The 26,927-nt window shown below is 45.9% G+C and overlaps 1 protein-coding gene across 1 annotated transcript; it reads right to left on the reverse strand.

The window, feature by feature from the left end:
• Nucleotides 1-29: 29 nt before the first annotated feature.
• On the reverse strand, nucleotides 30-26,903 carry PTGR1 (prostaglandin reductase 1). The gene is made up of 10 exons (XM_083719637.1): nucleotides 26,744-26,903; nucleotides 20,897-21,012; nucleotides 19,968-20,013; nucleotides 18,540-18,599; nucleotides 15,914-16,081; nucleotides 14,850-14,967; nucleotides 9,755-9,910; nucleotides 7,040-7,145; nucleotides 2,159-2,277; nucleotides 30-855 (listed from the first exon to the last, which is right to left on the reverse strand). The coding sequence occupies exons 2-10, from the start codon at nucleotides 21,000-21,002 to the stop codon at nucleotides 745-747; spliced, it is 990 nt and encodes a 329-aa protein (XP_083575763.1). The 5' UTR covers nucleotides 21,003-21,012; nucleotides 26,744-26,903; the 3' UTR covers nucleotides 30-744.
• Nucleotides 26,904-26,927: the final 24 nt, after the last annotated feature.

The following is a 26,927-nucleotide window of genomic DNA, read 5'->3' on the forward strand; positions in this document are numbered from 1 at the left end:
TGCTGTTAAAAAACACAATACAACAAGCGTCAGCTATGTATTCCTTTATTACAGCTGTCAGTAAGAAAGTAAGCAAATTTAGAAGAAAGCAGAGTTTAAAACTTAAGGAAAACAACCTTGCTGGGGGTTAGTTTTACATTGAGCTGAATGCATGGCGCCAAAATATTTATGGGTATGTTTAACGGGTGGTAGCAATTTTTTTTTAAGGGCTCAAAACAATTGTAAGCTGCCCTCAACCAAGATCCCTTTTCTTAGGGTATGGACAACATGTAATCAATATGTTGGTTTACCTCAATCATTTTTATTTCAAAATACCCACACATTAAAAGAATAGCATTTTTATGCAGTGAAGGGTAGAAATCCAGCATTAATTTTGTAACCTCCACTATGGATTGGAAGGAGGGTGTTTTTGAGCATCCTTATGGGGGCAATAAAATCTACCCCCCCCCCCCGCTCATACCAGATGTTTTCCAGAAGAAAAATGGTTGCAGGCTTGTAAGGTAATAAAAGAGGACAGAGGATTCTACACATGCCTCTACCACTCCTTAAAATTGGACATCCTACTTACTACAAATCTTTCCCAACACCTAACCCTTGGAGTACACGGACTCAGGCTTTCAGCATATTCGTGTTACGCAAGCAACAGGAGCAAACTGGCATGTTTATGAATGAGATTTTGGCAGTTAAAAGAGGGAGTAGTCATTTATTGTGCTGAATTTCTTGCTAGAGTAAGCCATGTGCCCGTCAGACTTTTAGGACCGCCTTCCCAGTGTTTTCTCCTTTGAGCATTCCCATGAATGCTGCCGGCATGTTTTCAAAGCCCTGGGTGACGTGTTCTTGGCACTTAATTTTCCCCTGTACAAAACAAAAAAAATGGGTTTTAGATTTCAGTTTGTTTCTAAACAATCCATGAAAAAGTTTCCACTTTAATTTACTGTATCAGGGTGGGGGCACTGAGCCAGGTTAATAATAATAATATTTATACCCCGCCCATCTGGCTGCGTTTCCCCAGCCATTCTGAGCGGCTCCCAACAGAACACTAAAAACAGAATAAAACTTCAAAAAGGTTTTTCTTCTAAAAGTCAGATAGTTGCTTATTTCCCTGTCATCTGATGGGAGAAGCGTTCCACAGGGCAGGCGCCACCTCCGAGAAGGCCCTCTGCCTGGTTCCCTGTAACCTCACTTCTCGCAGTGAGGGCACTGCCAGAAGGCCCTCGGAGGTGGACCTCAGTGTCCGGGCAGAACAATGGGGGTGGAGACGCTGCTTCAGATATGCAAATGCCCAGGTGCCCCACTTTTCACCTGGGGTAGCACAGACACTCCCAACCCTCACTCTCATTTGGGGGGAGGGTTCTTTTATCTCCAACTGTTGTAGGCTCTTACCCCTCATGGCAGCCAAAAATCTTCCTTCCCTCCCCCATCAAAAAATTGTTTCAGTCCGGTATGAGGAGATGAAACCTTGGCTGTCATTGTGACCCCTGAATTGGGCTGAAGCCCAGAGGGAAGCCCTTCTTTGGGGTTGACCTTCTATGTTTTCCCAGTTTGACTTTTAAGTTGTTTTACAGCAGGAATGTACAGTGGTACCTCGGGTTACATACGCTTCAGGCTACAGACTCCGCTAACCCAGAAATAGTGCTTCAGGTTAAGAACTTTGCTTCAGGATAAGAACAGAAATTGGGCTCTGGTGGGGCGGCGGCAGCAGGAGGCCACATTAGCTAAAGTGGTGCTTCAGGTTAAGAACAGACCTCCGGAATGAATTAAGTACTTAACCTGAGGTACCACTAATACACACTTCCAGGTTTGCCATGGCCGTAACCCAAAGGTCCCGTATGTAGAGGCATGACTGTATACCGATAGATCATGATGTCTGAAATAAGGATGGAGCTACGTAGAGGCGGTGGCTGGCTTTTCGGGTTTTCCCTGCATCTCGAATTTTGCTGGCGCCTTCTCTGGGGATTCCCAAGAGTTTCAAAAATTACGAAACCGCTATCACAATATGGACTTCAAACCGGTTTCGGATGATATATCGTCCAGCCCTAACGTGCATCATGATTCATGATATATTGCCAGGTCATAAATTATGAGACCAATATCACAATACGAACTTGGGTCAAGCTTCACAATTCTAAGGTCCAAAGACAACACAGAACAAACTTACCTCTGTGACCCATTTCAACAGTGCCGTCATACCTTCCTCTCTCCTATCTGCCCAGCGCTGGACGACAAACCCTTCCATGCGCAGCTCTTTAAGGATCATCATAAGCTGCATGTAAGGTCCTGGAAGAGAGACGAGGGGAAAGGGTTAGTGAAATTTGCACGCTACAGGCAGTTTGCACCAGTTTTAGCTTCATGTTAGAATTGCACAGTTGGAAGGGACATCGGACATCATTTATTTCAACCCCCCAAACTCAGTGCAGGGTGCAAATACTAGTCATGGCTCAGTGGCGGAGTTATCTTGCGGGGTCAATGCCTGGCGTCTCCAGGTAAAGGTAAAGGGACCCCTAACCATTAGGTCCAGTCGTGGCCAACTCGGGTTGCAGCGCTCCTCTCGCTTTACTGGCCGAGGGAGCCAGCGTACAGCTTCCAGGTCATGTGGCCAGCATGACTAAGCCGCTTCTGGCGAACCAGAGCAGCGCACAGAAACGCCGTTTACCTTCCCGCTGGAGCAGTACCTATTTATCTACTTGCACTTTGACGTGCTTTCAAACTGCTAGGTTGGCAGGAGCAGGGACCGAGCAACGGGAGCTCACCCCGTGGCGAGGATTTGAACCACTGACCTTCTGATTGGCAAGTCCTAGACTCTGCGGTTTAATCCACAGTGCCACCCGTGTCCCTTGGCATCTCCAGGTAGGGCTGGCAATTTCCCCTGCTTGAAACATCAGAGCCACAACCCGTCAGGGTTGACAATACCTGAGCAAGACAGGCTAATGGTTTGACTTGGTGCAAGGAGACTTCCTACATTCCTGTAGTTTTCATGGCAAGCTTCTATCACTGCCTGGGAGACCAAGGCAGCGTGCAAGCTCATTTCTCTTCAAAAAAAGGAAATCATGCGTATTTTTCAATACGAACAAGTGTCTTCCCCCCATCTTTTTGCAAATCCAGTTGAGCAAATATTTCAGCTGCAGTTAATGCAGGCTTTTCCTAGCTGATAACTTGTGCCCCCCCCCCATTCTTTCCTGTCATAATCCAGAGGTGCTTCTGCACTAGGGGTTTAAGATAGAAAAGCCGTGCTTGGTCCCTCTCACTTCTTACTTTTTTCATCACCAAATTGCTTTCCTCCTCCCTGTTTTCCCTGTGCTTCTTCCTGTCTGCTGGAAGAAACGTTGGGGTAAGGAACCTGATGGAGCAGAAGGTCAGGTAACTCAGTCACCTTGGAACTGCCAAGAGGAAAGATGCCATCTTTGAGCAAAGCCTAGTTAACCATTGTTCCGCAACTTCCCATTCCAGCAAAGACCGCAGAGCTTTCATATAATCCTGCTGCACAGCTCCCCCTAACAGTCAAAATAAGCTTAGAGCAGAACTGTTGTTTTTTAAAATAAATTTTTTAAAGCCCACAAAAAACTGCACTCTTCGCTTTGTCATTCTTACCAACAGCCCTGTGAGGTAGGCAACACTGAAGCACTGCCTCTTGCTTAATTCTGCCCAAACTGTACAGTTAGGTAAAGGGACCCCTGACCATTAGGTCCAGTCTCCGACTCTGGGGTTGCAGCGCTCATCTCGCTTTATTGGCCGAGGGAACCGGCGTTTGTCCGCAGACACCTTCCGGGTCATGTGGCCAGCATGACTAAGCCGCTTCTGGCCGCTGGAGCGGTACCTATTTATCTACTTGCACTTTGATGTGCTTTCAAACTGCTAGGTGGGCAGGAGCTGGGACCGAGCAACGGGAGCTCACCCCATCGCAGGGATTTGAACCGCCAACCTTCTGATTGGCAAGTCCTAAGCTCTGTGGTTTAACCCACAGCGATTTTTAACCGAGGTTTCTAGGCCCGATACTCTTTTTCATTACATCCCAGCGGCTGAAAGGAGTAACCGTGGATGCCAATTGCAAACCAGTGATTAGCAAATTTTGCTACGGCTTCCAAGTGCTTTGCAAGAGGAATGGTGAGCTGACTTGTACCAACAGTCCCAATGACTTCAGAAAACTAGGAGTGTTTGGAAACTGTGGTGGAGAGCCAGTTAACCCAACTCTCGCCAACTAGAAGCCAGAGTTTCAATTGCTCAACTGTGCTGCTACAATAAGGGGGAACGCTGAAATTATTTTCAAAGCAGCAGCAAGTGGTTTCTTTTATATATATATAAATTTTCATTAATTTTTCAACTTATCATCTTCAACAGTAATTAAACATACTTTCATTTCTTACACCATTTTTTTTTACTTCCACCAATCACATCTGACAATTTTCCAATCTAATCACTTAATATACATTTCTTACTTCCAGTATTACATTTAACTCTCAAAACTAGCATCTCTCTTCTTTGCAATATTTCATATATTTCTCCTTACAAAACTGTCTTGTAGTCCTACCAGCCTAATTTGTTGATTACAGTAGCAGCAAGTGGTTTCTAGCTCACTACGGACCTCTTGTGGTGTCAAACTATTCGGCTCCTCAAATAGGTATTTCAGAAATGTTGCCTGTATGGCCTTATCAAGCTACACTGAATGCTACTACACAAAGGATCCCTGAAAAGATCCAGCAAACGTTATAGCCTTTGTTGTTGTTTTTGAGCAGGAGCTTCTGTCGTCTACACTCAGGTTGCTTCCACACACTAACCCAGGGGTCGGCAAACTATGGCTAAGGGGCCGGATGCGGCCCACCGGGCTCGTAAATCCAGCCTGCGGACCCTGCCGCCTGCTCGGTCAGTCCCGTTAAACCAACGCAGTGCAGACACCTCGCCATGCGGGGACTGACTTCCCTGCAGGAAGCTCCTGCAGCCAATCCGAAGCCGCGGACGCCTCTGGGTGACAGCCCTTCCTTCCCGCTGAGGCAGCCGTGTATGGCCAAGAGCCGAAAGGGAGGAAGTGGTGGTGGCAGGGAGGCTGCTTCTGTCGCCCAGGGCAGCAGCATGGGCTCTGCGCCCCGCAGACCCCTGGCCGAGGCAGAGGACAATGACGACGCTGCTGAAGACGAGGTGGCGGTGGCATGAGTGGCGGGTTCTTTTGGGAGAGGGGGAGTCCTTTCAGGAGGTGGGTCCAGCCCCCCACAAGGTCTGAGGGACAGTGGACCAGCCCCTCCTGCAAGGTTTGCTGACCCCTTCACTAACCGTTTTTCACTGCCTCCATTTCCATTTCTCACTGGAGGCAGTGAGAGATTTTACTTTCCTGGGCTCCATGATCACTGCACATGGTGACAGCACTCAAGAAATTAAAAGAGGCCTGCTTCTTGGGAGAAAAGCAATGACAAACCTAGACAGCATCTTAAAAAGCAGAGACATCACCTTGCCAACAAAGGTCTGTATAGTTAAAGCTATGGTTTTCCCAGTAGTGATGTATGGAAGTGAGAGCTGGACCATAAAGAAGGCTGATCGCCAAAGAATTGATGCTTTTGAATTATGGTGCTGGAGGAGACTCTTGAGAGTCCCATGGACTGCAAGAAGATCAAACCTATCCATTCTTAAGGAAATCAGCCCTGAGTGCTCACTGGAAGTGTTGAATAGTGGGTAGACATGGCAGACGACACAGCGATTTCTCCAAAGCAGCTCTTTATTTTGTAAGCTGGAACAGAAACTGCACAGCAAACAGCTCAGCCAGCCTGCTTTTATAGGCAGCCGGCTGTCAACATTGTAGCAACAACAACCCAGGGTTTCCCGCCTAAAATAACTGACGTGGACCTGAGTGAAAACTATCTACAGTATCCCCCTGCTGGCCCAGGGTGAGAACTTCAGTACATAACAGGAAGGACAGATCCAGAAGTTGAGGCTCCAATACTTTGGCCACCTCATGAGAAGAGAAGACTCCCTGGAAAAGACCCTGATGTTGGGAAAGATGGCGGGCACAAGGAGAAGGGGACAACAGAGGATGAGATGGTTGGACAGTGTTCTCGAAGCTACCAGCATGAGGCAGTGGAAGACAGGAGTGCCTGGAATGCTCTGGTCCATGGGGTCACGAAGAGTTGGACAAGACTAAACGACTAAACAACAAAGCACTAACCGTTTAAAATGGAATTGCCATCCTTCGTTGACTCACGTTTTAGGGCAAACCCAGACAATGCCACTGAACCATTGCATCCCAGAGCTTCCTGCGTGTTGTCTTCTTGTAGAGCCCAATTCAAAATGCTGGTTTTGACCTATAAAGCCTTAAACAGCTCAGGACCACAATACCTCAAGGACCGCCTCTTTCCATATGAACCTACCTGGACCCTGAGATCATATTCTGAGGCCCTCCTTCGTGTGCCGTCTCCTTGAGGGGTCCAGAGGGTGGCAACACGAGAACAGGGCCTTCTCTACAGTGGCTCCCTGTCTGTGGAATGCTCTCCACAGGGAAGTTTGCCTGGCACCTTCATTATACACCTTTAGGCGACAGGCAAAAACGTTCATTTTGGTTGATCTGTTTGACATCCTATGCCCTTTTTTTAAAAAAAGGGTCTGTATTAGGTTGTTGTTTTTATTTTTATTATGTATTTTGTGATTGTATATTTTGATTTTATTCTGTGAACCACTGAGACCCCTGGGTATAGGGCAGTATATAAATTCAACAACAACAATACTAATAATAATAAGTTGGAAGGGACCGCAATGGTCATCAAGTCCAACCTTCTGCAATGCAGAAATCTTTTTGCCCAATGAGAGGCTCAAACTCACAACTTTAAGATTAAGTGCTCTACCAACTGAGTTATTGAACTTTTACTTAAAAGCTTCCATTGGCAGCTTCTGGCAGTTGTTTTGCCTGTTAAACATGGCAATGGAATTCCTGAAGAACAGCCCCATTAAATTGCCAAGTGTGACATATGTAAGCATTATAAACTTGTGCCTTTATCAGCCCCTGACCCTTTCTCCCCAGAAGCTATAAAGCCACAGACAAAAATAAAAATAAAAGTTTTACCTGTTTGGGGCACTGTGTCATTGTACAAGGAGATGGCGCCACACACAGCAATTCTCCCAAATTTCTTCATCTGGCCCAGGGCAACAGTTGAAAACTGGCCTCCGACCTGTTCAGATAAAGACCGTTACAATGTGCCATGATGCAATGCATTGAAAAAAACACTAAGGGGTTTCTGCTACAATTCCCAGCACATACTGTACATTTCCCAGTATTCTTTGGGGGAAACACATGACTGCTAAACTGGTAAAGGGTAAAGGTAAAGGGACCCCTGACCATTAGGTCCAGTCGTGACCAACTCTGGGGTTGCAGCGCTCATCTCGCTTTATTGGCCAAGGGAGCCGTCGTACAGCTTCCAGGTCATGTGGCCAGCATGACTAAGTCACTTCTGGCAAACCAGAGCAGCGCACAGAAACACCGTTTACCTTCCTGCCTATTTATCTACTTGTACTTTGATGTGCTTTCAAACTGCTAGGTTGTCAGGAGCAGGGACCAAGCAATGGGAGCTCACCCCGTCACGGGGATTCAAACTGCCGACCTTCTGATCGGCAAGTCCTAGGCTCTGTGGTTTAACCCACAGCGCCACCCGCGTCCCTGCTAAACTGGTGCAAGCATGCATTATTAAATGCATGGTGTGCATGTGGATTTGACCACAGTCTCTTTCTCTTTTCTCTCTCCATTCAGGCAGGCTGGCCACTTTTAATTTTTTTGGTGAAGGGAGGCAGGTCCCTCCTGAAGCACTTTGCATGCATATCGGCTTAAATAAAATCAACTTCGGAGTTTGGACACTCTGACAGTTTTCTTTACTATTGAAAAACTACCCAGAAGGGGAGAAAGGTGGCTTTATGTACTGGAAACCAAGCCATGGGTGGATCTACACACGGGGGCGCAGGGACGACTCTATAAATAAGTCAGAAATTAAATTGTTATAACAAAGGTGGGGGGAACCATAATGTAAAAAAAGTATAGAAAATGTTTTCTCTCTGGTGCCATCTAGTGGTGCGTGTTTGTAAGGAATTCAAAACGTTTGAATTCAACCGTTAAGAGGAACGGTTGAAGGAACTAGGTATGTTTATAGTCTGGACAAGAGGAACTACAATTCCCAAAGCTCCCTAGAAACAGGAACTGCCTGTTAAACCATTTTAGAATTGTACCTCTAGAGGTCTGGTAAAAACTCTTGGTGCCCTTTACAAATGACAATATCCAAGTAGTACAATACTGCTTTGAGCGTATTCTGCGGATGGGGCCGAAGTTTTCAAACCGAAAAAATTTGCTGCAAGCAGTATCTATTATTTCCAGGAAATTGAGGAGGTCAGGAACCAGGCCCTTGCAGTTATACGTTGGGAAGATCAAACTGGCAAGTCAATGCAGGTGTTCAAGTTATTCCAGGCAGGCTTGTTTTTACAAGGTAGGCTTCTCTGGTTCAGCACACAAATCTTAGCTCCAACTTGCTGCAGGTGTGTAAGTCACTGTGGCTCGCTCAGCACCTATCCCGCCTGACATATATGATCTAGCTGAGATTCCTGGATTGGAGCAGGTTGGACTAGATGACCCTAGAATGACCCCTTTCCATCTCTACGATTCTTCGCATTGGGACAGCCTCAGGCTGTTGTTTGCCCAACACCAAGGATGTTTTGCAGTTCACTTGCTACAGTGAAGTCTGTGCACTTGCATAACCTTGCTCTAGCGAGGTTAGACCAAAAGCTTTTAACAGCATCCCACCCCAAACAAGCAAACAATACCAAAAAGCTTTCCTTCAATCAAGGGTGGAGCGTGCGGGGGTCCCAGGAGGCACAATTTTTAGGGGGGGGTGAACCAGGCGTCCCCGTCCTGCCCTGCTTGTTTGCTAGGGGTCTCTGGGACCCAGAGCGTGGCCTCGCATCCGCATCCCCGGCCCCCTTGCTGAATGGTCGCCCGGCCAGCGCCAGGGGGACCCAACCGTGTGATGTTAACATATGAGAGCGCTGGAGGTGAAATAGTTAAACAGGTTACCCAGTCAGAACCCAGGGGGTGGAGTCAGAGGGACTATAAAACCAGCTCTGGGAGGGCCGAAGGGAGGAGTTTGTTGGGAGCTGGGTGGAGTGGGAGTGAATTGGGATAGAGTCTGTGGGGAAGTTGAGTTCGTGTAGTGAAATAAGCTGAGTCAGGAACAGTTAGGGGCTAGAGAGACAAGTAAATATCTGAGAGGTGGTTTAGTGAGAGAGAGATCAAGTAGCGGAAGTTATAGGTCTGGATAGGCACCTCATATTTGTAATTGACTGATACCGTTTATGAAACCACACACTTGTTAAACTGCAATAAATAAGCAAAAGTTTGTGTTCCAATTTAACCCTGACTGGACTCAGTATTGTACCAGGTAGGGTCTGGCTGGTGGCAGCGAAAAATAAATTGGTGGCACAGGGATCAACAGACAGTGAAACGTCCGAGGACCCTGTGTGATCGCCACAGACCGCCAAGGGCCGCACCGGCTGGCTGCGCTCATTCCTGTGTGAGTAGCTGGCACAGCGCAGCCCTGCTTGGCTCCAGCTGCAAGGGCTCGGCCACGGGCTCCATAAGCCCTCCATGCCCACCTGGCGACATTGGCACCAACAACTGGGGCGGTGGGTTCTGTTCACCCTCCACACCACACCCCAGTGTGCATGCGCACATGCCGTAGGTGCCAGCAAACGGCGCTAGCGGCCTCCGCATTTCAAGAGTTGGCGCTCCGTTTGAGCTTACGTTGTCAAAGTAGCAGTCGTAGCCGTCGGGCGAAGCTTTCTTCAGGGCCTCTTCCAGAGACTCCACGGTCTTATAGTTGAAGGCTTCATCATAGCCAATTTCTTTGAGGAAGGCCACTTTCTTGTCCGAACCTGCACAGCCAACCACTTTGCAACCCTGCAGGATAAGGAAAATAAGTTATATAATGCTTCCTCGCACTGCTCGTGCCATTTCAAAAGCATAGCTGTCAACCGTCCTTTATTTGGCGGGAAACTCCCTTATCCCAGCGCCGTGTCCTGCTGCTGTCCCTTATTGATGATGTCCCTTAAATTTCCCGGGTTTCAAAGGAAGCAGCTCCTCTCCCTCCCTCCCTGCTGGCCAGGGAGGAGGGAGGCTCCAACTGTGTTGCTTGGCTGCCCGGCCCGCCCTCCTCCGGCCTCCTCTCACTAGCCTCGGCCCCCGGGAGCCCCTCCCCACCGGGACTGGCGGGAGCCTCGGACCCTTCTGCCGCCATCCTCCTCGCGGCCGCTGAACTGAGCATCTCTGCCTGGGGCCTCCCCTCTGCCCACCGCCACCACTGCTAGGCCGTACTGCAGCTGCACCGCCGAAGGACCCAGAGGAGATGGGCAGCCTGGCACGGCCTATGAATTGCTGAGGAGCCTTGAGAGGAGAGCGAGGGCAACCACAGAGAAAGCAGTTCAGAGAGAGGAGGCAGAGGCGTGGGCAGGTGTTCCAAGGGCTAACCATAGAGGGGGAAAGCAGAGGAAGGATCGCAAGCGCTTCTCCCATAGATTTGTAGTGGTAGACTAGCATAGATCATCTGATCTGCGTGTTTACTTCGGGTGCTATTCCCCCCCCCCTTCCTCCTGCCCCGCCTGATGGAACTAAAAGCTGCAGATGGAGCACAAGAGAAAAGATTCAGAACTGCAGCAGCATCTTCGTAACTTGGACTTCGTTTTGCACGAAAAGTGGTTGCTGCTTGTAGTTATTTAACTGCAGTGTTTCATCAGCTGGTGTCTTGAGCAGCAACCTCTGGAAATGAAGGGCTAGAAACCGGCGCTGCTCTCCCAAATTATCTGGTCCCTTTTAACTTCGCATTTCAGCTGGTTGACTAAAATCCCTTATTTTGGCTGCTGATCCCTTATTTTTGAGGCTGCTGGTCCCTTATTTTCAAATCTGCAAGTTGACAGCTATGTTCAAAACCCATTTGTTTTTCACACCATTCAGGAAACCATCACAACGCTACACGCTCAAAAGGAAACCGGACTGACAGCTTTCTTCCTGCCATTTCTCATCCATGCTCCTCTCTGGAGTGCTGCAGCATCCTTAATTCTCCTGACTGCGCAAGCCGAACGAGCCCATGCACGATAAAGAACTCTGCGTCATCGTCACGGGCAGAGCTTTGTGACAACAAGCGAAAGGGCCAAAGGAGATTAACAAAAACTAAAGAATCTCGAGACACCGGGACAGAAGCCAAAGCGCCAGCGCTTTTGTCTCTTCAAGACAACCATGCCTGCAGAAAGAGAAACCCTCTCCTGCCATCGGAGCAAAGTGAACATTGCATGATAATACACTTCTCCCATAGCAGCTGGCATGGTGGGGCAGAGGTGCCAAGCCACCAGCCCAACCCTGGTGCCATTGGAGTTTATCTGGATGGGACGGGCAGGGGGTGAAAGGTGGCTGCAAGATTCGGCAGCCTGTGGATACTGTGGCAGAAGCAACCCAAGACTCCTGTTGGAATATCCACGCAGGCCTAATGGCAGCCGAGCACACATGATGCCAGCCAAAATCCATAGCCCCCGCCGTTTCTTGAAAACTATTATTGTTTTGTCACGTTTCCCCTCAAACCAGCTTCCCTCCGGGGGAGGGGCTCCGCTAGGGGCACCTTGGAAGATGGCCGGCAATACCATCTCTCCAGCTCACACGAGGTAATTAAGGGGCTGATATGGAAGTAAATCAGCCTCCCGTTTTCCTTCCCGGTGTAAGGGAAGATGCAGCCTCGTCCGCGGTTGCCCATAAATCAACCCCAAGTTCGAAAGAAGGAGGGGGTGAGGGCGCTGGACGGAAAACCCTCGAGCGAGCTTGAATCTCCCGGACGCTGTCTCCGAGTTCGACCCTAGTTGCATTTCTTAAGATGAAAAATTGGATATAAGATTATATATATCCAAAGAGCGAAGAAAGGGGTATGTTAGCTGCTAATTAAGCTTGCCACTGAGAAGTTAAGAGTGATGGATTGGACTGGAAAGGAGATAACATCAAAGAATAACATCTATGCCGGTATGTTGAAACGGAATGGAAAGGGGGGGGACTTTTTATTTTCTTATTACGATATTACCTAACAACCCCCCTCCTAGAAGAATCGTTAATATGACCTATAGCAAGTGAGATTGGAAAATAAACTGTGTGGAAATAAAAATATCAACTAAAGCCTTTGTTTTTTGAAATATATGGAAAGAAAATAAAAGGCTCTCTTGTGACGCAGTTTTTAATCAGGATCCGCATTTATGAGACAGACTATGTTGCGAGATTAACAGTCATAGGGGGAGGCGAGCCATTACTCTGTTATCATGTTTGTATTCTAGGTTCGACTTGGCAATTCTTCCCTGGAAAGACTAATTTATGGTGCAGCTTTATGAGCAAACGCCTAGATTTATGAGCAACTTTATGAGCAAACGCCTAGATTTATGAGCAACTTTATGAGCAAACGCCTAGATTTTATTTCATCGGAACTGAGAAATATGGCGTCTGCCACCCGAGGAGGACTTTGGATCAGCGTGTGAGGATTTATGACAAACAAAAGACTTACCAGCTTTAAAAAAAGGGAGAGCCTTACAAAGTTCACACAGAAGCATAATATTGCTTACTTTAACTCACCTGTGGAAACAACTCAGAGGCTATTAGGAAGAAAAAGGAAAACAACAAGACGATTGAAAGATGGGACTGGTGAACACTAAAAGCAGCAGAAATATGAGATGATTGGACCCTACTGAACTGGAAGCATGGGAACCCCCAACAAAAATTTATAATTTGGCAAAATATTTGGACTTTATGATATGTATTGGCATAATTTGGAATAATTAATGAGATATGATTGGATTGTTAAATGGAAAACTTAATAAAAATTATTGTTAAAAAAAAAACAGCTTCCCTCCGATTTGAAAATACAGGCCGTGGTTAAGCAAAGGTGTGTATGTTTGAAAGCTGTCATTGCACACGTACAGAAGACAGCTTCACTGAATTGGGGGGGGGGGCTGCAGGTGCAGAGAAACCCAGCAAGGCGCATTGTGTCAAGACACACCCACCCCGCCTCCTCTCTGGTGCATACCCCAAAGGAAAAACGCAACTGGAAACACAGTGCAGGTAAGCGACATCACCAAGATGCTAAGATGCGCTAAGGTGCTAACGTGTACCTAAGGCCACGACTTTGCACCATCACACCAGCCGATATCTCACTTTTCTTAACATGCACAGACTTAGAGCCACTGTCAAACTGGCCTAACAAAGGGAGGCCCCAATTTCCACCTGGATTCCACATCTGGATTCTGAATAATTCACAGGATGATTATTAAAGAGAGAAATGCTTCTCAGACTGTTCTACTTTGCAAAAAAGGAACGTGCACACACCTTTTTTAAGGTTCAGGGTGGATGGATCACAGTAGTTTTGTCCTAATTTCTCTCTCTCTCTCTCTCTCTCTCTCTCTCTCTCTCACACACACACACACACACACACACACACACACATTCTTGTCCCATTCCTCATCAAATCAAGCGGTGCAGAGATGTAATAATAATAATAATAATAATAATAATAATAATAATAATAATAAATTTTATTTGTACCCTGCCCTTCCTGGTTCAGAAAACCGGGCTCAGGACGGCTAAGAACAAATTTAAAACACTTAAATTGATGCAACCAAAAATAGCATAAAATACAGTATAAAACGTGAATAACAATAAATTCAGAATTCAAAAATCAATTTAGGGGGGAAATCCATCCAATAAACATTAGATGATCACCAGGGCTAGTTGGCTAAATTAGTCCTATTTGGGCCAGCGAGGAGACCAGGGGAGAATTAGCTGTGGGATCCCAGATCGGGTGGTCTTCATAAAAAGGGGAGGGGAGGGAAGGAAGGAGAATAAAAGATCAGGCTAAGTCCAAATTGAAAGCCAGGCGGAATAGCTCTGTCTTACAGGCCCTGCAGAAGGAAGTTGAATCCTGCAGGGCCCTGGTCTCATGGGACAGAGCATTCCACCAGATCGGAGCCATCACTGAGAAGGCCCTGGCAGATAGTCTGACTTCCTTAGGGCCCGGGACCTCTAAACTATGATTATTCATGGACCTTAAGGTCCTCTGCAGGGCATACCAGGAGAGGCAGTATGTACTGCCTGGGACACTTAAAGGGAAGTTTTCCTTCTGCACATATGTTTTCCCTCTGCACATAACTGTTGCATTATAGGGAAGCATTGCATCTCTTTCTACACATAACTGTGGCCTTATGGGAAGTCTTGCTATGGGAAGTATTGCTTCTTTTCTCTTGCATTCTGGGAAGTCTCGCTTATAATCTTCTCTCTGTTTCTGCACACACTGTACGAACCTGCTCCAAACACCAAGACATTCCCTCATCGCTCCGTTCACCTAAAGTTCATGGTGACTTGTACTCCATGCATAGCTGACCACATCTATAGAACTTGATTATTGTATTCTTTCATGTTATGATCAATCATTAGTAATTGTTTCATGCCATATTAATCTTTAGTTAGGAGGTTTCATGCTTGTCTAGTCCCAACCTCGTTTCCCAGCCTTTAATCTACCAGTGATTAATGTTCACATGTAATTCCCACCCCTCACATGTAATTCCCGCCTTGCATTTGCATTAACCAATAGGCAATGAGTTTCTTTGTGTTTGTATCAACCAATCAGCCACAACCACACCTGTGGCAATGTTTGTAATATTCAATAAAAGAGAGTTCCCGGGGCTTCCCCGGCAGACGCCTCTCATATGACACCTACTACTCATCTCCCGTGATTTTCATTCCTACAGACACTTCCTCTGAGTCCCCCTGCGCTTTCTGCTCTGGGCCCATAATACCAACTTGTTTTTCCACGACCCCTTACCTTTATTTTCGCGATCTGCCCGGCCACACTCCCCACAGCCCCAGCTGCAGCATTGATCAGGACGGTATCTCCAGGTTTCATCTGACAGATCTCAAGCAGGCCAAAGTAGGCAGTGAGCCTGGGAGGGAAAGAGGGGAGGGAGGGAGAAAAAGTTAGCTTGTCAAGGATGTTGAAGGGAGAATGGCGTCCTTCTCACGCCAACCTCCCCAAGCTGCTTTGCGAGGCTGGTACCACTCTGGCAGCAGCGAGGGTTGGGCTGGCATTCGGTGGGCTCCCTTTGCCCTCTATATCCCCCCGCCTGGTGCAGACAGCTCCCATCGCTCAGTCCCTGCTCCTGCCAACCTAGCAGTTCAAAAGCACATCAAAGTGCAAGTAGATAAATAGGTACCACTCTGGCGGGAAGGTAAACAGCGTTTCTATGCGCTGCTCTGGTTCGCCAGAAGCAACTTAGTCATGCTGGCCACATGACCCGGAAGCTGTACGCTGGCTCCCTCGGCCAATAAAGCGAGATGAGTGCCGCAACCCCAGAGTCGGCCACGACTGGACCTAATGGTCAGGGGTCCCTTTACCTTTAAATACAGTGGTACCTCAGGTTACAGACGCTTCAGGTTACATACGCGTTAGGTTACAGACTCCGCTAACCCATAATTAGTTAAGAACTTTGCTTCAGGATGAGAACAGAAATCACATGGCAGTGGCAGCGGGAGGCCCCACTAGCTAAAGTGGTACCTCAGGTTAAGAACAGTTTCGGGTTAAGAGCAGACCTCCAGAACGAATTAAGTTCTTAACCCAAGGTACCACTGTATATCCATAAAAAGGGGACATTATGGGGGGCAGGCTTGGGTCATGGGGGCAGAACCTCCGTTAATTGAGTGCTTTCAATGCTTTTCGATGGCTTTTGTGGATCTGGAGGGGGGAGAGCTACACAACCGGCTACACAACCGGGTCTATGCCTTCTCACATGTGGCACAAGCGCCACGATGCGTCAGTGCCCAAAAGTGAGTGAAAGCCACACACTTGAAGCTCATCCCCAAAGCTTCTGTGCCACTTCCAAAGCTACTCACCCAGGCATGCCAATAGCTCCCAGAGCCAAAGATCGGGGCAGTTTTTCCGGCCAGTTAGGTAGCATAGGAAACAGCTCTTTGCTTGTGGAGATGAAGTGAGTTGTCCAGCCTGCTCTCGCTATGGCGAAGGAACCCACAGGGAACGTGGGGCACTTGCTTTCCAGAACTCTATATATATTTTTTTGTTAAAAAAAAAAGCACAGTTGCATCAGCAAAACTGCTCTGCATACAGCAAAGTGAAAGCAGATTTTGTCATTTATTTCTAAACAGGTATCAAGCTGCTGCAACGATTTACTGTGCAGAGAGAGGTACCGGAGAGGATTTTTTTGCATAGAATCGGCAGCATGCTCTCCAAAGATGGGACACAGGTTCCATTGATAAGGGTGCCCCGTCTGCTCTACAGACTTAATGCAGTGCCGAACCATAGTCACACCTTCTGCCAAAGAATTGTGGGAACTGTAGTTAGTTAAGAGTGTGGAGGGTTATTAGCTGAGAGTTCTTCCCTCCACAGAGCTACAATTCCCAGAGAGGTTTAACCATCACTTCCTCTGAAGGAATGGGTTTCCCAAACCCAAAACTGACTGTGCAGGCAGTTTTAAACTGCACCAAAATGCCTATTTTCCTTAGCTAAAATGCATAAACTTGAGCCGTTCAGCAAATGCATAACAAGAACACAGCTCTCTCCTTTATCAGTTTGTGACGTCAGGGATGACCCTGTACTGTACCAGTAGAACAGAGAAGACACGTCAGTGCCTTATCTCATGTCCTCACCACAAAAGACACACAGACCTACCGTATTTTTCGCACTATAGGACGCACCGTCCCATAAGGCGCACCTAGTTTTTTTTGGGGGGGGGGAATAAAGGGGGAAAAAGCTTCCCCCGACCCCAGTCCCCAAACAGGCAGCTCTCTGCAAGCCGTGGGAGCCCAGCGCTGGCTCCCGCTGCTTGCGGAGAGGTCCGCGAAGCCTGGACGTGCTGAGCTCAGCGCGCGCAGGCTTCGGCATGCAGGCAACTCTCCGCAAGCAGCGGGACCGCTCCTGCTGCTTGCGGAGAGGTCCGAGAAGCCTGGACGCACTGAGCTCAGCGCGCACAGGCTTCGGCAGGCTTCGGCATGCAGGCAACTCTGCATGAGGTCCGCGAAGCCTGGAGAGCGAGAGGGGTTGGTGCGCACTGACCCCTCTCGCTCTCCAGGCTTCAGCGAAAGCCTGCATTCGCCCCATAGGACGCACACACATTTCCCCTTCATTTTTAGAGGGGGAAAAGTGCGTCCTATAGGGCGAAAAATACGGTAAGTCCGGGAACAACACCAGAAGGGTGTTCTTGGAGATGATGACCTCTTCCTCCCAGATAAGAGTAGGAAGAGGAAGATCCTTTTATGGTCAGAGGTACAGGAAGGAATTCCCTTTTATGGTTGAGAGTACCAGAGCAGGAACATATGTGATGTCAACCTGCGTACATAGGCTGACGTGGTTGGATTTATATGGGAAGGAGGGAGAGGGTGCCTGGAGGATATATATACTGCATGGAACTTGTCATTTCTTTGGACTTGCTGTGGACTTGATCACGCAAGTGCCTTCTGCTATCCGGATAGCAGAATAAACTCTTTTTTGAACCAACCTCAGTGTCATTTGACTTCCTTCCTCCTGTCCCGGAGCAATGCAGACCCAGTCGGTGAACTCAAATAAGGCTACACCTCTTCCCAAAATTCACATACAATACAGACAGGGCTCCTGACACTATAGCTCTGCACTATAGCTATGCCTGGCTTCAAATCCTCCCATCCCCAGCTATGACTGAGAAAGACTGTCTGAAGCTCTGGGGAGGTGCCACTAATGGGTGTGGACTGTACTCAGATACAGGAATCATTGGTTTAAGTCAGGAAGCTGCCTACGTTTCTAATATCAATCACCACAAATCTACTAAAACACAGTGCTTTTTTCTAAAAAAAAAAAATGTTTAGGGGTACTCTCATTTTGACTCAAGAAAATCGCCATTTTATACTTCAAATCGGGGAAAAGAAATACAGTAAATGCCTAAAGTACAAAGATTCACAGTATGTTTAGGGGTATGTGTCCGCCTGTGTCCTCCCCAGAAAAAAGCACTGCTAAAATATAATGTGTTCCCTGAAATCTTAATTCTGTTTCCAGTCTGTTTCTCTCCTTCTCTCACACGCACGCATGCTTGTTTAAAGAACTCCACCTTAAGAAGAAGAAGAAGAGTTTGGATTTGATATCCCGCTTTATCACTACCCGAAGGAGTCTCAAAGCAGCTAACATTTTCCTTCCCCTTTCTCCCCCAAAACAAACACTCTGTGAGGTGAGTGAGGCTGAGAGACTTCAGAGAAGTGTGACTAGCCCAAGGTCACCCAGCAGCTGCATGTGGAGGAGCGGAGATGCGAACCCGGTTCCCCAGATTGCGAGTCTATCGCTCTTAACCACTACACCACACTGGCTCTTTTTTACATTTTTTTTTTACATTTTTTTACATTTGCAAAGTGCAACAGATATGCTAGAACTACTTTATATTAACTAAGACTCAATGATAGCAGCAGCAACACAGCTGGCAACATCAGCAAAATCTTTTCACAAACACACAGAGAGAGAGAGTTTGATGGAGGTTCTTACTTTGCAACTTGGGATCCTAACATTGTATCCCCTTCCTTCAGATGAATCCTGCTGTATGGTCTGTAGAGAACAAAACACACCAACAAGACAAGCTTGTCAGAGAATGCCTTTGCAGGAATGGGAGCAATTTGCACTGACAATTGGGATTCGAACCCAGAACCAGCCTTTTACTATGCTTCTTGTTTTTTGCCTTTACAAACTTCTGATAACCACGACCGCTTCAAAACACAAGAGTGTGCAAGAAGAGGCATGCTATCCAAGTCAATGTTTTCATTATGGTGTATAGCTCGGAGTTTGCCAACTGACCAGAGCAACGGCCTGGCCTGCTCCTGCACGGTCAACAACAACCTGGAGAGCAGAACTACAGAACAACTCATAGATCAATTTCACACAGTCTGCATATAAATGTTCTAAACTACCAGCATTTGCAGAGAGAAGTTGCTATTAAAGGCACTGGTAAGAATTGGTAAGATTAACAGCCCTACTTATGGCAAAAGCAACAGAAACAAAATACTAATGGCAATATAATGCATGGGTGATCAAGACCACACATGGGACAGAATAAGCTGTTAACAATGGGTGGTCAGTCTGTAATTTTTCACAAGGAACTTTCTCTACAGTGTTTGAAATTTCATAAAATTGCCTGTTGACGTTCTTCAAAAACGTGTCATAGTATAATGAAGTAGGTTCAGCTACTTCCTGGTCATGGTCTCAGCATTTGAAAGTATATTTTTATCTTATTTTATATTTTTTAATGACAACTTGCTCATAGGAGAATTCCGTACAGGGATTTCAAATCCTGAAGTCGTAGGCTGTGGTGACAGACATCCTCTGGAAGCGTACACCAATTTACTGTTAAAACTCTGCTACAGAATAAGCTCTCAAGGGAAGACAAAAGCTGTGCTCCAACACAATGCTCAACCACAGATTCAGCTATTCTTGGGCTCACACTCTTGGTTTCCTCTTTCCTCACGGCCGTGAAGAAATTAGAAACTTCCGCTTTCGAATAACTGTGGTTTCCTGCAATGTCTGAAACCTTGTCTGTAGTTATTTATTATGTATGCTTAGTGGAAACGAGCCAAATTTGTTAGCTATGGTTTGGAGTTGGCTTGGTTCCACTAACTATAGCTAGGACTACATAGCTACATCTAGTTGGAGTTTTGGGCAACACAGCAAGTTTTGCAAACTTTCAAAACCGAAGTGAAAGATTCTGAACTCTTCTTGATGGCCACAGCAACAAAGGAGTGTGCGAGAGCCTAAGGTTTGCTGTGGGCTCCTTCACATAATGTGAAACTATGGTTTCGTCTTGCATCCAAACTGGCCCAGAGTTAACATTTAGTAGGGAAATCTAGGCAAGAGGTATAGCCACGCTGTACTGAAATTTCAGGGTTATACTTCAATGGGTAAGTCCAACGAAAAGAACAATACCTCATATATGGGTCAAGACTGAGGAACACAGTTTCGAGCAGAACCTCTGAAATACAGAATATGATAAAGTAGATTAATGGACAAACTTGACCATAGATTGGAGACAATCTTAGCCTCTTAAATTCTTTAAAAAATAGTCACCATGGGAAGGGAGAACCAGATAGGGTTGGGGCATTTGAAAGGCTTCAGGCTGGGATCCAAGACATGTTTACTCAGTAGTAAGTCTTACTAAGTTCGAATCGTAGAGTTGGAAGGGGACCAAGTGGTCATCTAGTCCAACCCTCTTCAATGCAGGAATCACAACGAAAGAAACCCTATCCAATGGTGTATAATGGGGAGCACAGGGGCAGTTGCCCCGGTTGCAAAATGATTAGGGGCACAAAATTTCAACACCCGGTGCTGCCTGAATATAGCTGCACGCTTCTGTCACTGTACGCCGTTGCTTTTCCATGCAAACCAGGAAGTGACCTCTCCAGACAATGACTCTTCTTTCCGTATCTCTGCAGCTGCAAAATCCTGAGTGACGTGGATGCCATTAGGCGTTGAATGTGCATGTGTACTCCATCCATTTCCCTCCCTTCCACCCGCTCTATGTGGCCCCGGGCACTGTCAACCCAAGCTACACCACTGTCCCTATCCAACCTCTGTTTAAAAACCTCCAGTGAATGAGAGAGTCTACCACCTTCTGAGACAGTGCATTCCATTATCCAACAACTCTTGACCTGTCCAATTCTCTGGAGCAGCAGAATACAAGCTTGCTCCACCTCCCTTGGAATCAAATGCAATGAAAATCATTTCTTCTTAGCAAATGTTCCACATGCATCCTATTGAGATTCATGTTCTGATGGGCCAAAACAACGAGTCACTGGATTCACCCCTTCAGTTTATTCACATAAAACTTTGAGTACAAAGGCAAAAATCCCTCTTACCTCCATCCTTCAGTGCCGGCAGTTCCACCTCTTTCAGCTCAAAATCACTGTGCTTAGGAAATCCCTCAAAGTGCTTCTTCAAGATCCAAATCTTCGCACGCACCATCTTTCACGTCCTGAGTGATCAAATAAGATTACACAAAGTTATAAACCATTAGAGGAATTGCCTGTGTGCTGGTCTCCACACTCTTCAATTGCTGAAGCAAAGGTCTCCCCAGCCCCACATTAAAACTGGGAACAAATTTCTGTGATTTATTTTCTTAATCAGCTCCCTGAACAACAGGCTGGTGGGTATCCTCCTTGCAATTGCAGGATACCCCAACTAACATTATTTTCTTGCAACCTGCTCTCTTCTTTCCTTTGGATGAAAGCATTGCATCTTTCAGATTTCATCATGCCTATCAGCTGTATAGGGACACGGGTGGCACTGCAGGTTAAACCACAGAGCCTAGGACTTGCTGATCAAAAGGTCGGCGGTTCAAATCCCCGCGACGGGGTGAGCTCCTGTTGCTTGGTCCCTGCTCCTGCCCACCTAGCAATTCGAAAGCACGTCAAAGTGCAAGTAGATAAATAGGTACCACTCTGGCGGGAAGGTAAACGGCGTTTCCGTGCGCTGCTCTGGTTCGCCAGAAGCGGCTTAGTCATGCTGGCCACATGACCCGGAATCTGTGCGCCGGCTCCCTCGGCCAATAAAGCGAGATGAGCGCCGCAACCCCAGAGTCGGTCACGACTGGACCCAATGGTCAGGGGTCCCTTTACCTTTTACAATCAGCTGTATAGCACAGCTGACAAAATCCCAATGCATCCTTCCTTTCTTTTGGGTAAAGGACTGTGGAAGAGAGCTGCACTGACATGGCAGATTAGTCCATTTCTCCAATATTTCCCTAACGGTTAATTTCCACATTATGCTTCAGCTTTCACATGATGTGAAATCCAATTCCAGAAATATAGCAGAATCTGGAACAAAGTTAGCACTCCTTTCTGTGTCGGTTGCAAATGGGTGCTTTTTGAAGCAACAGCGCAGAAACAAGCACTAATCCTTGCTCTAGATTTTGCTATATTTCTGGAAGCAGATTTTTACATCATGTGAAAGGGCCAGATGTAATGTAGAAGTTAGAGAAAAGTCAGGAAATTTGAGACAAATTGTCATGTGAATATAATCTTGGTTTCCAATCACTGCCACTAGATTTTGTTTTATATACCTGCTTAAAGTCTCCTTAGACAGCCTCTCTTCTCCATCCAAGTCACTCCCTTTTAAAGATTTAAACAAGGCACTGAGATGTGTAACTAAAGGGTAGGTTTGCACACAATGATTTGTCAATCTCTCTGCCCTTTTCTTCTGTTGTACTGCAAGGAGATTGCTTTGTAACCGGAGCAGTTATGAAACCACCACTCTCTCTGTGTGAAAGGGCATTTCACTGTGAATGATCAACACAAGCTTCATGCCTTCTCCTAGCGATTCGCTCCTGAACGGGAACATTACCTTTCGCAAGTTTTCTTTTGTATTATTACCAAAGCTGCTGACACACCCTAAACGTTAGCATATTCAAACTTGTGGGAAACTGCAACAAGATGTGGTAGATTAATTTCAGCCAGAGGTGGGGAATCTGGTCTTCCAGATGTTGCTGGCAGTCCCATGAGTCCTAGAGCCAGCATGACCAATGGACAGGGATGGTGAAAATCCAACATCTGGAGGACCACAGGTTCCCCGGGTGGTGAACATCCAACATCTAGAAGACCACAAGTTCCCCATCTCTGGACTAGACCAGCGCTATAGCAATAATTATCATACAATCATAGAATTGTAGAGATGGAAGCAGGATTGCCATATATTGAAGAGCAAAAAAGGGCAGCCAAGCCGCTGCCAGCCCGAGTCAGGGAAAGAGGCACATGGGGCTGCCACAGCAATGCCTGTGTGCCTCTTTCACCAGCTCGGGCTGGCAGCAGCATGCAGATCAGCCAGAGCAGAGGCAGGACCCCAGCTCCTGATATTCACTGCAAAGGCCTTGCTCTGCTGTGCTGCTACTGCTTCTGGGGCACAGTGCCCTCCCAAGCATATGTGTGCCCCCCAACATTTCCGTTGAATTGAAAAAAATCTACCCACATGTGCATGTTAGGGCCCCCCCAAAAGAGGAGAATGTCTAGGTTTTCCTGGATGTATGGGAACCCTAATAATAATAATAATAATAATAATAATAATAATAATAATAATAATATGTTTATACCCCACCCTTCCCAGTTTAAAAACCAGGCTCAGGGCGGTGAACAGCAAATATAAAACATTGATTAAAATGCAACTTAAAAAGCAGCATAAAATAGAACATAAAATGCAGCATCAATATCAATAGAATTCAAAAATTCAGGGGTCATTTTTTTGGGGGGGCAGGACAAAACCCAGGCTGTAGACATCAAATGGTCACCAGGGCTAACTGGCCAAGTTGGTCCTACTAGGGCCAGCAAGGAGACCAAGGAAGAATTTAAATGTGGGGTCCCAGAAAGGGTTTCTTCATGGAAGAGGAAAGGGAAAAGGCAATAGAAGATCAGGCTAATTCAAATTGAAGGCCTGGCAGAACAGCTCTGTCTTACAGGCCCTGCAGAAGGAGATCAAGTCCTGCAGGGCCCCAGTCTCGTGCGACAGTGCATTCCACCAGGTTGGAGCCATCACTGAAAAGGTCCTGGTCCTGGTGGAGGATAGTCTGGCTTCCTTAGGGCCTGGGACCTTTAAGCTATTATTCTTCATGGACCTTGGGGTCCTCTGCAGGGCATACCATTTCCTAATGGAAGTAGCCCTCAGGATCCTCTAGTCTAAAGCAGGAATATCCAGCTCTCCCATTACAGAGATCAAGCCTGCAACCTTGGCTTTATCAGCACCACATTCTAACCAACTGAGCTTGGGTTGCTCAGGTTTTGAAGGGGAAAAAATTATTCTCCATCAACTAACGAGAAAAGACTCAGCCAGCAAATGGCCAGGTACGAAATCTAATTTCCTTGTTAGATAAAAGATATGGATGCACAGTATATGGGCAAAGGGCTGCAGCTTGGCATCTGTTTCGCATGAAAAAGGTTCCAAGTTCAACTCCCAGAATCCTCAGCGAGGGAGTACCTTAAACCCTGGACAAAGGCAGGTGTTGCCCACCTCAATTTGTTAATCTCTCTAGCTTATCTTCTGTCAAGAGCTTGCTTTGCTTTAATAATCAGAAGAATTATGATTTAATAATCAGAAGAATTATGAAACCACCACTCCCTCGAGGTGAAAGAGCATGAGCAACAAAAGCTCGATCATACATTCTCCTGGTGATTCATTCATAAATGGAATGCTACGTTTTGCAAGTTTTCTCTTGCATTATGTCAAAGCTACTGACATCCTAGAAGTTAATGTACAAGATGCAATTTAAGGGGAAAACACAAGAAGATGTGATAGATTTGGCCAGGGATCGTGAAATATACTCGGAGCCCTGTAGTGATTTCATGCTCTTTATTGCAGCTTGTATGCGGGTGGCGCTGTGGGTTAAACCACAGAGCCTAGGACTTGCTGATCAGAAGGTCGGTGGTTCAAATCCCCGGGACAGGGTGAGCGCCCATTGCTCGGTCCCTGCTCCTGCCAACCTAGAAGTTTGAAAGCACGTCAAAGTGCAAGTAGATAAATAGGTACCACTCTGGCGGGAAGGCAAACGGCGTTTCAGTGCGCTGCTCTGGTTTGCCAGAAGCGGCTTAGTCATGCTGGCCACATGACCTGGAAACTGTACGCCAGCTCCCTTGGCCAATAAAGCAAGATGAGCGCCGCAACCCCCGAGTCGGTCATGACTGGAACTAATGGTCAGGGGTCCCTTTACCTTTACCTTTATTGCAGCTTATAAAACAGTGATTGAATTGCCCCCCAAACCTAACATAAAGGTTTTCATAATCATATAATAAGAAAAATGCTTATAAAAGTTTGGAATAAATATAAAGACTTTTTAGAACCAAAAACCCCATGGTGGCTCTCGCCAGTGGAAGCATTAGCCTTAAAACCACTTAGTAAAGGAGGACATTGGCCGACATGTAGAGAATTGTTAATAGAGGTGGGAAAAGGGTTAAGGCTGAAAGGATATGAGGCACTGAAGACCTTTTTACAAAGTTGGTTACATCATAGACAATTAAATGAACAGTTTAAGGAAGACAGTAAGAAAGGTTTTAGTTATACAGTTTCAAACTTTCAAAAAGAGATAGTCGAGAGTGACACAAAATTACTTTAAAAAATGTACAATCTCCTACTTTATGGGGAAACGTTAGTTGAAATAGTAAAGTCAGCACATATAAAGTGGGCTCAGGATTTAGGTCATAATATACAACTTGAAGATTAGGAAAATATGTGGAAAGTGAAACTAAAATTTACAGATTGTATCTTATTGAAAGAGAATTATATGAAAATGATGTATAGATGGTATATAACACCAGAGAAAGTGATCAAAATGTATAAAAAGGGATCAAAAACCTGTTAGAAATGTAAAGAAAAAGATGGGACATTCTATCATTTGTGGTGGGAATGCAAAAAGATTAGAAATTATTGGGAAATGATATTTAATGAATTGAAAAAAATGTTTAAAAAGATCTTTGTTAAGAAACCAGAAGCATTCCTTCTAGGAATTTTAGACCAAGATGTAAAAAAAGAAAATTGGAAGTCATTTATGTATGTAACAACAGCGGCAAGAATTATATTAGCACAAACTTGGAAGACAGAAGAAATACCAACGAAAGAACAATGGCAAGGGAAACTTATGGAATATGCAGAACTGGCAAAACTAACAGAAAAATTATATGAAAAGGACAACAAAGACTTTAAAAGAGAATGGGAACCATTTACAACATATATGAAGAGGCAACATAAAGAAATGGACTCAGTGGCAGGGTTTGAGTAAACAATCACAACTGTATACAACAAAAATAAGACTATATGTATTGAGAAAATTTTGGGGAAACAATACTCAGGGTGAACAATATGGAAATAAAACAAAACAGGAGTATGGGGGAAGTCCAGGGGAGGAGGGTCAAAATATGAAAAATTGTTAAAGATATATTGTTAGAAGTATACATGGAAAAATCAATAAAAATTATTTTTTTAAAAAAAGAATTGCCCCCCCCCAAAAAAACCTCAGGCTTTTATTTATATTACATTTACATACATTTACATTATTTACAAAATGAGTCCCGTCTGATTGGCTGAGTCTGCTTCCCTCCTGGAGCCTGATTGGTCTTTTCCTGCAGGCCAATCAGTTGTTGCATTCTAGGATCCTACTTGCCTATTGTTCTAGGATCCAAGCTTAGTACATAACAAAGCTAGTGTCCAGAACTTTTTACGTTCCGCCTGAATGGATCACTGAATCAAAGACAAGGAAAAGATAAGCTACAAAAGAAGCCAGGAAAGCATTATAGCGACGGATCAATTAACCCAATAGTTGTCAATGGTTAAGGAAGGACTGTGCTTGACTGACAGATGTTATCAACACTCCTCCTCCTCCCCCTACAAAAATAAAAATAAAATTGGATGAATGGACCAAAAAGATTCTCTCTTTCTGCTTTTGGATGAATGGACCAAAAAGATTCTCTCTGTTTTGAGAATACTCAGAGCAACATGCTAACAATTTCAAAACACCAAACAGAAACAGGTAACTTTGAGAATGTCAGCAATTCATCATTCCCAGAAAGCCTTCAAACCAAGCCTGTTTTTCCCATTACAAAACCTGAACTTTGGACTACACTGAGGGATTATTAAGAAATTAGAAGATTTAAAATGGTCTGCATACTGCAACACCCTGATTCCAATTTCCCATTCTGCTCCCTCTCCGCTCCCTGCTATCAATTACTAACCTGTGTGGCCGTTTGACAAGTCTGCCTTGCAGCCGAAAAAACCAGCTTTGCTTCTGGCACACTACGGGGTTTGGAGAGGATGTTGGGTGTGTGCAAGCATTTATATACAGTACTCTGGGTTGCCTCCTGCTGTCCCTCTGCAACACTACAAGTCAACACTAGCAAATGATGCAGAAGCTGGGAA

Source organism: Podarcis gaigeae (genome assembly GCF_964106915.1).
Source record: "Podarcis gaigeae genome assembly, chromosome: 17".
In the NCBI taxonomy this organism is placed as follows: domain Eukaryota; kingdom Metazoa; phylum Chordata; class Lepidosauria; order Squamata; family Lacertidae; genus Podarcis; species Podarcis gaigeae.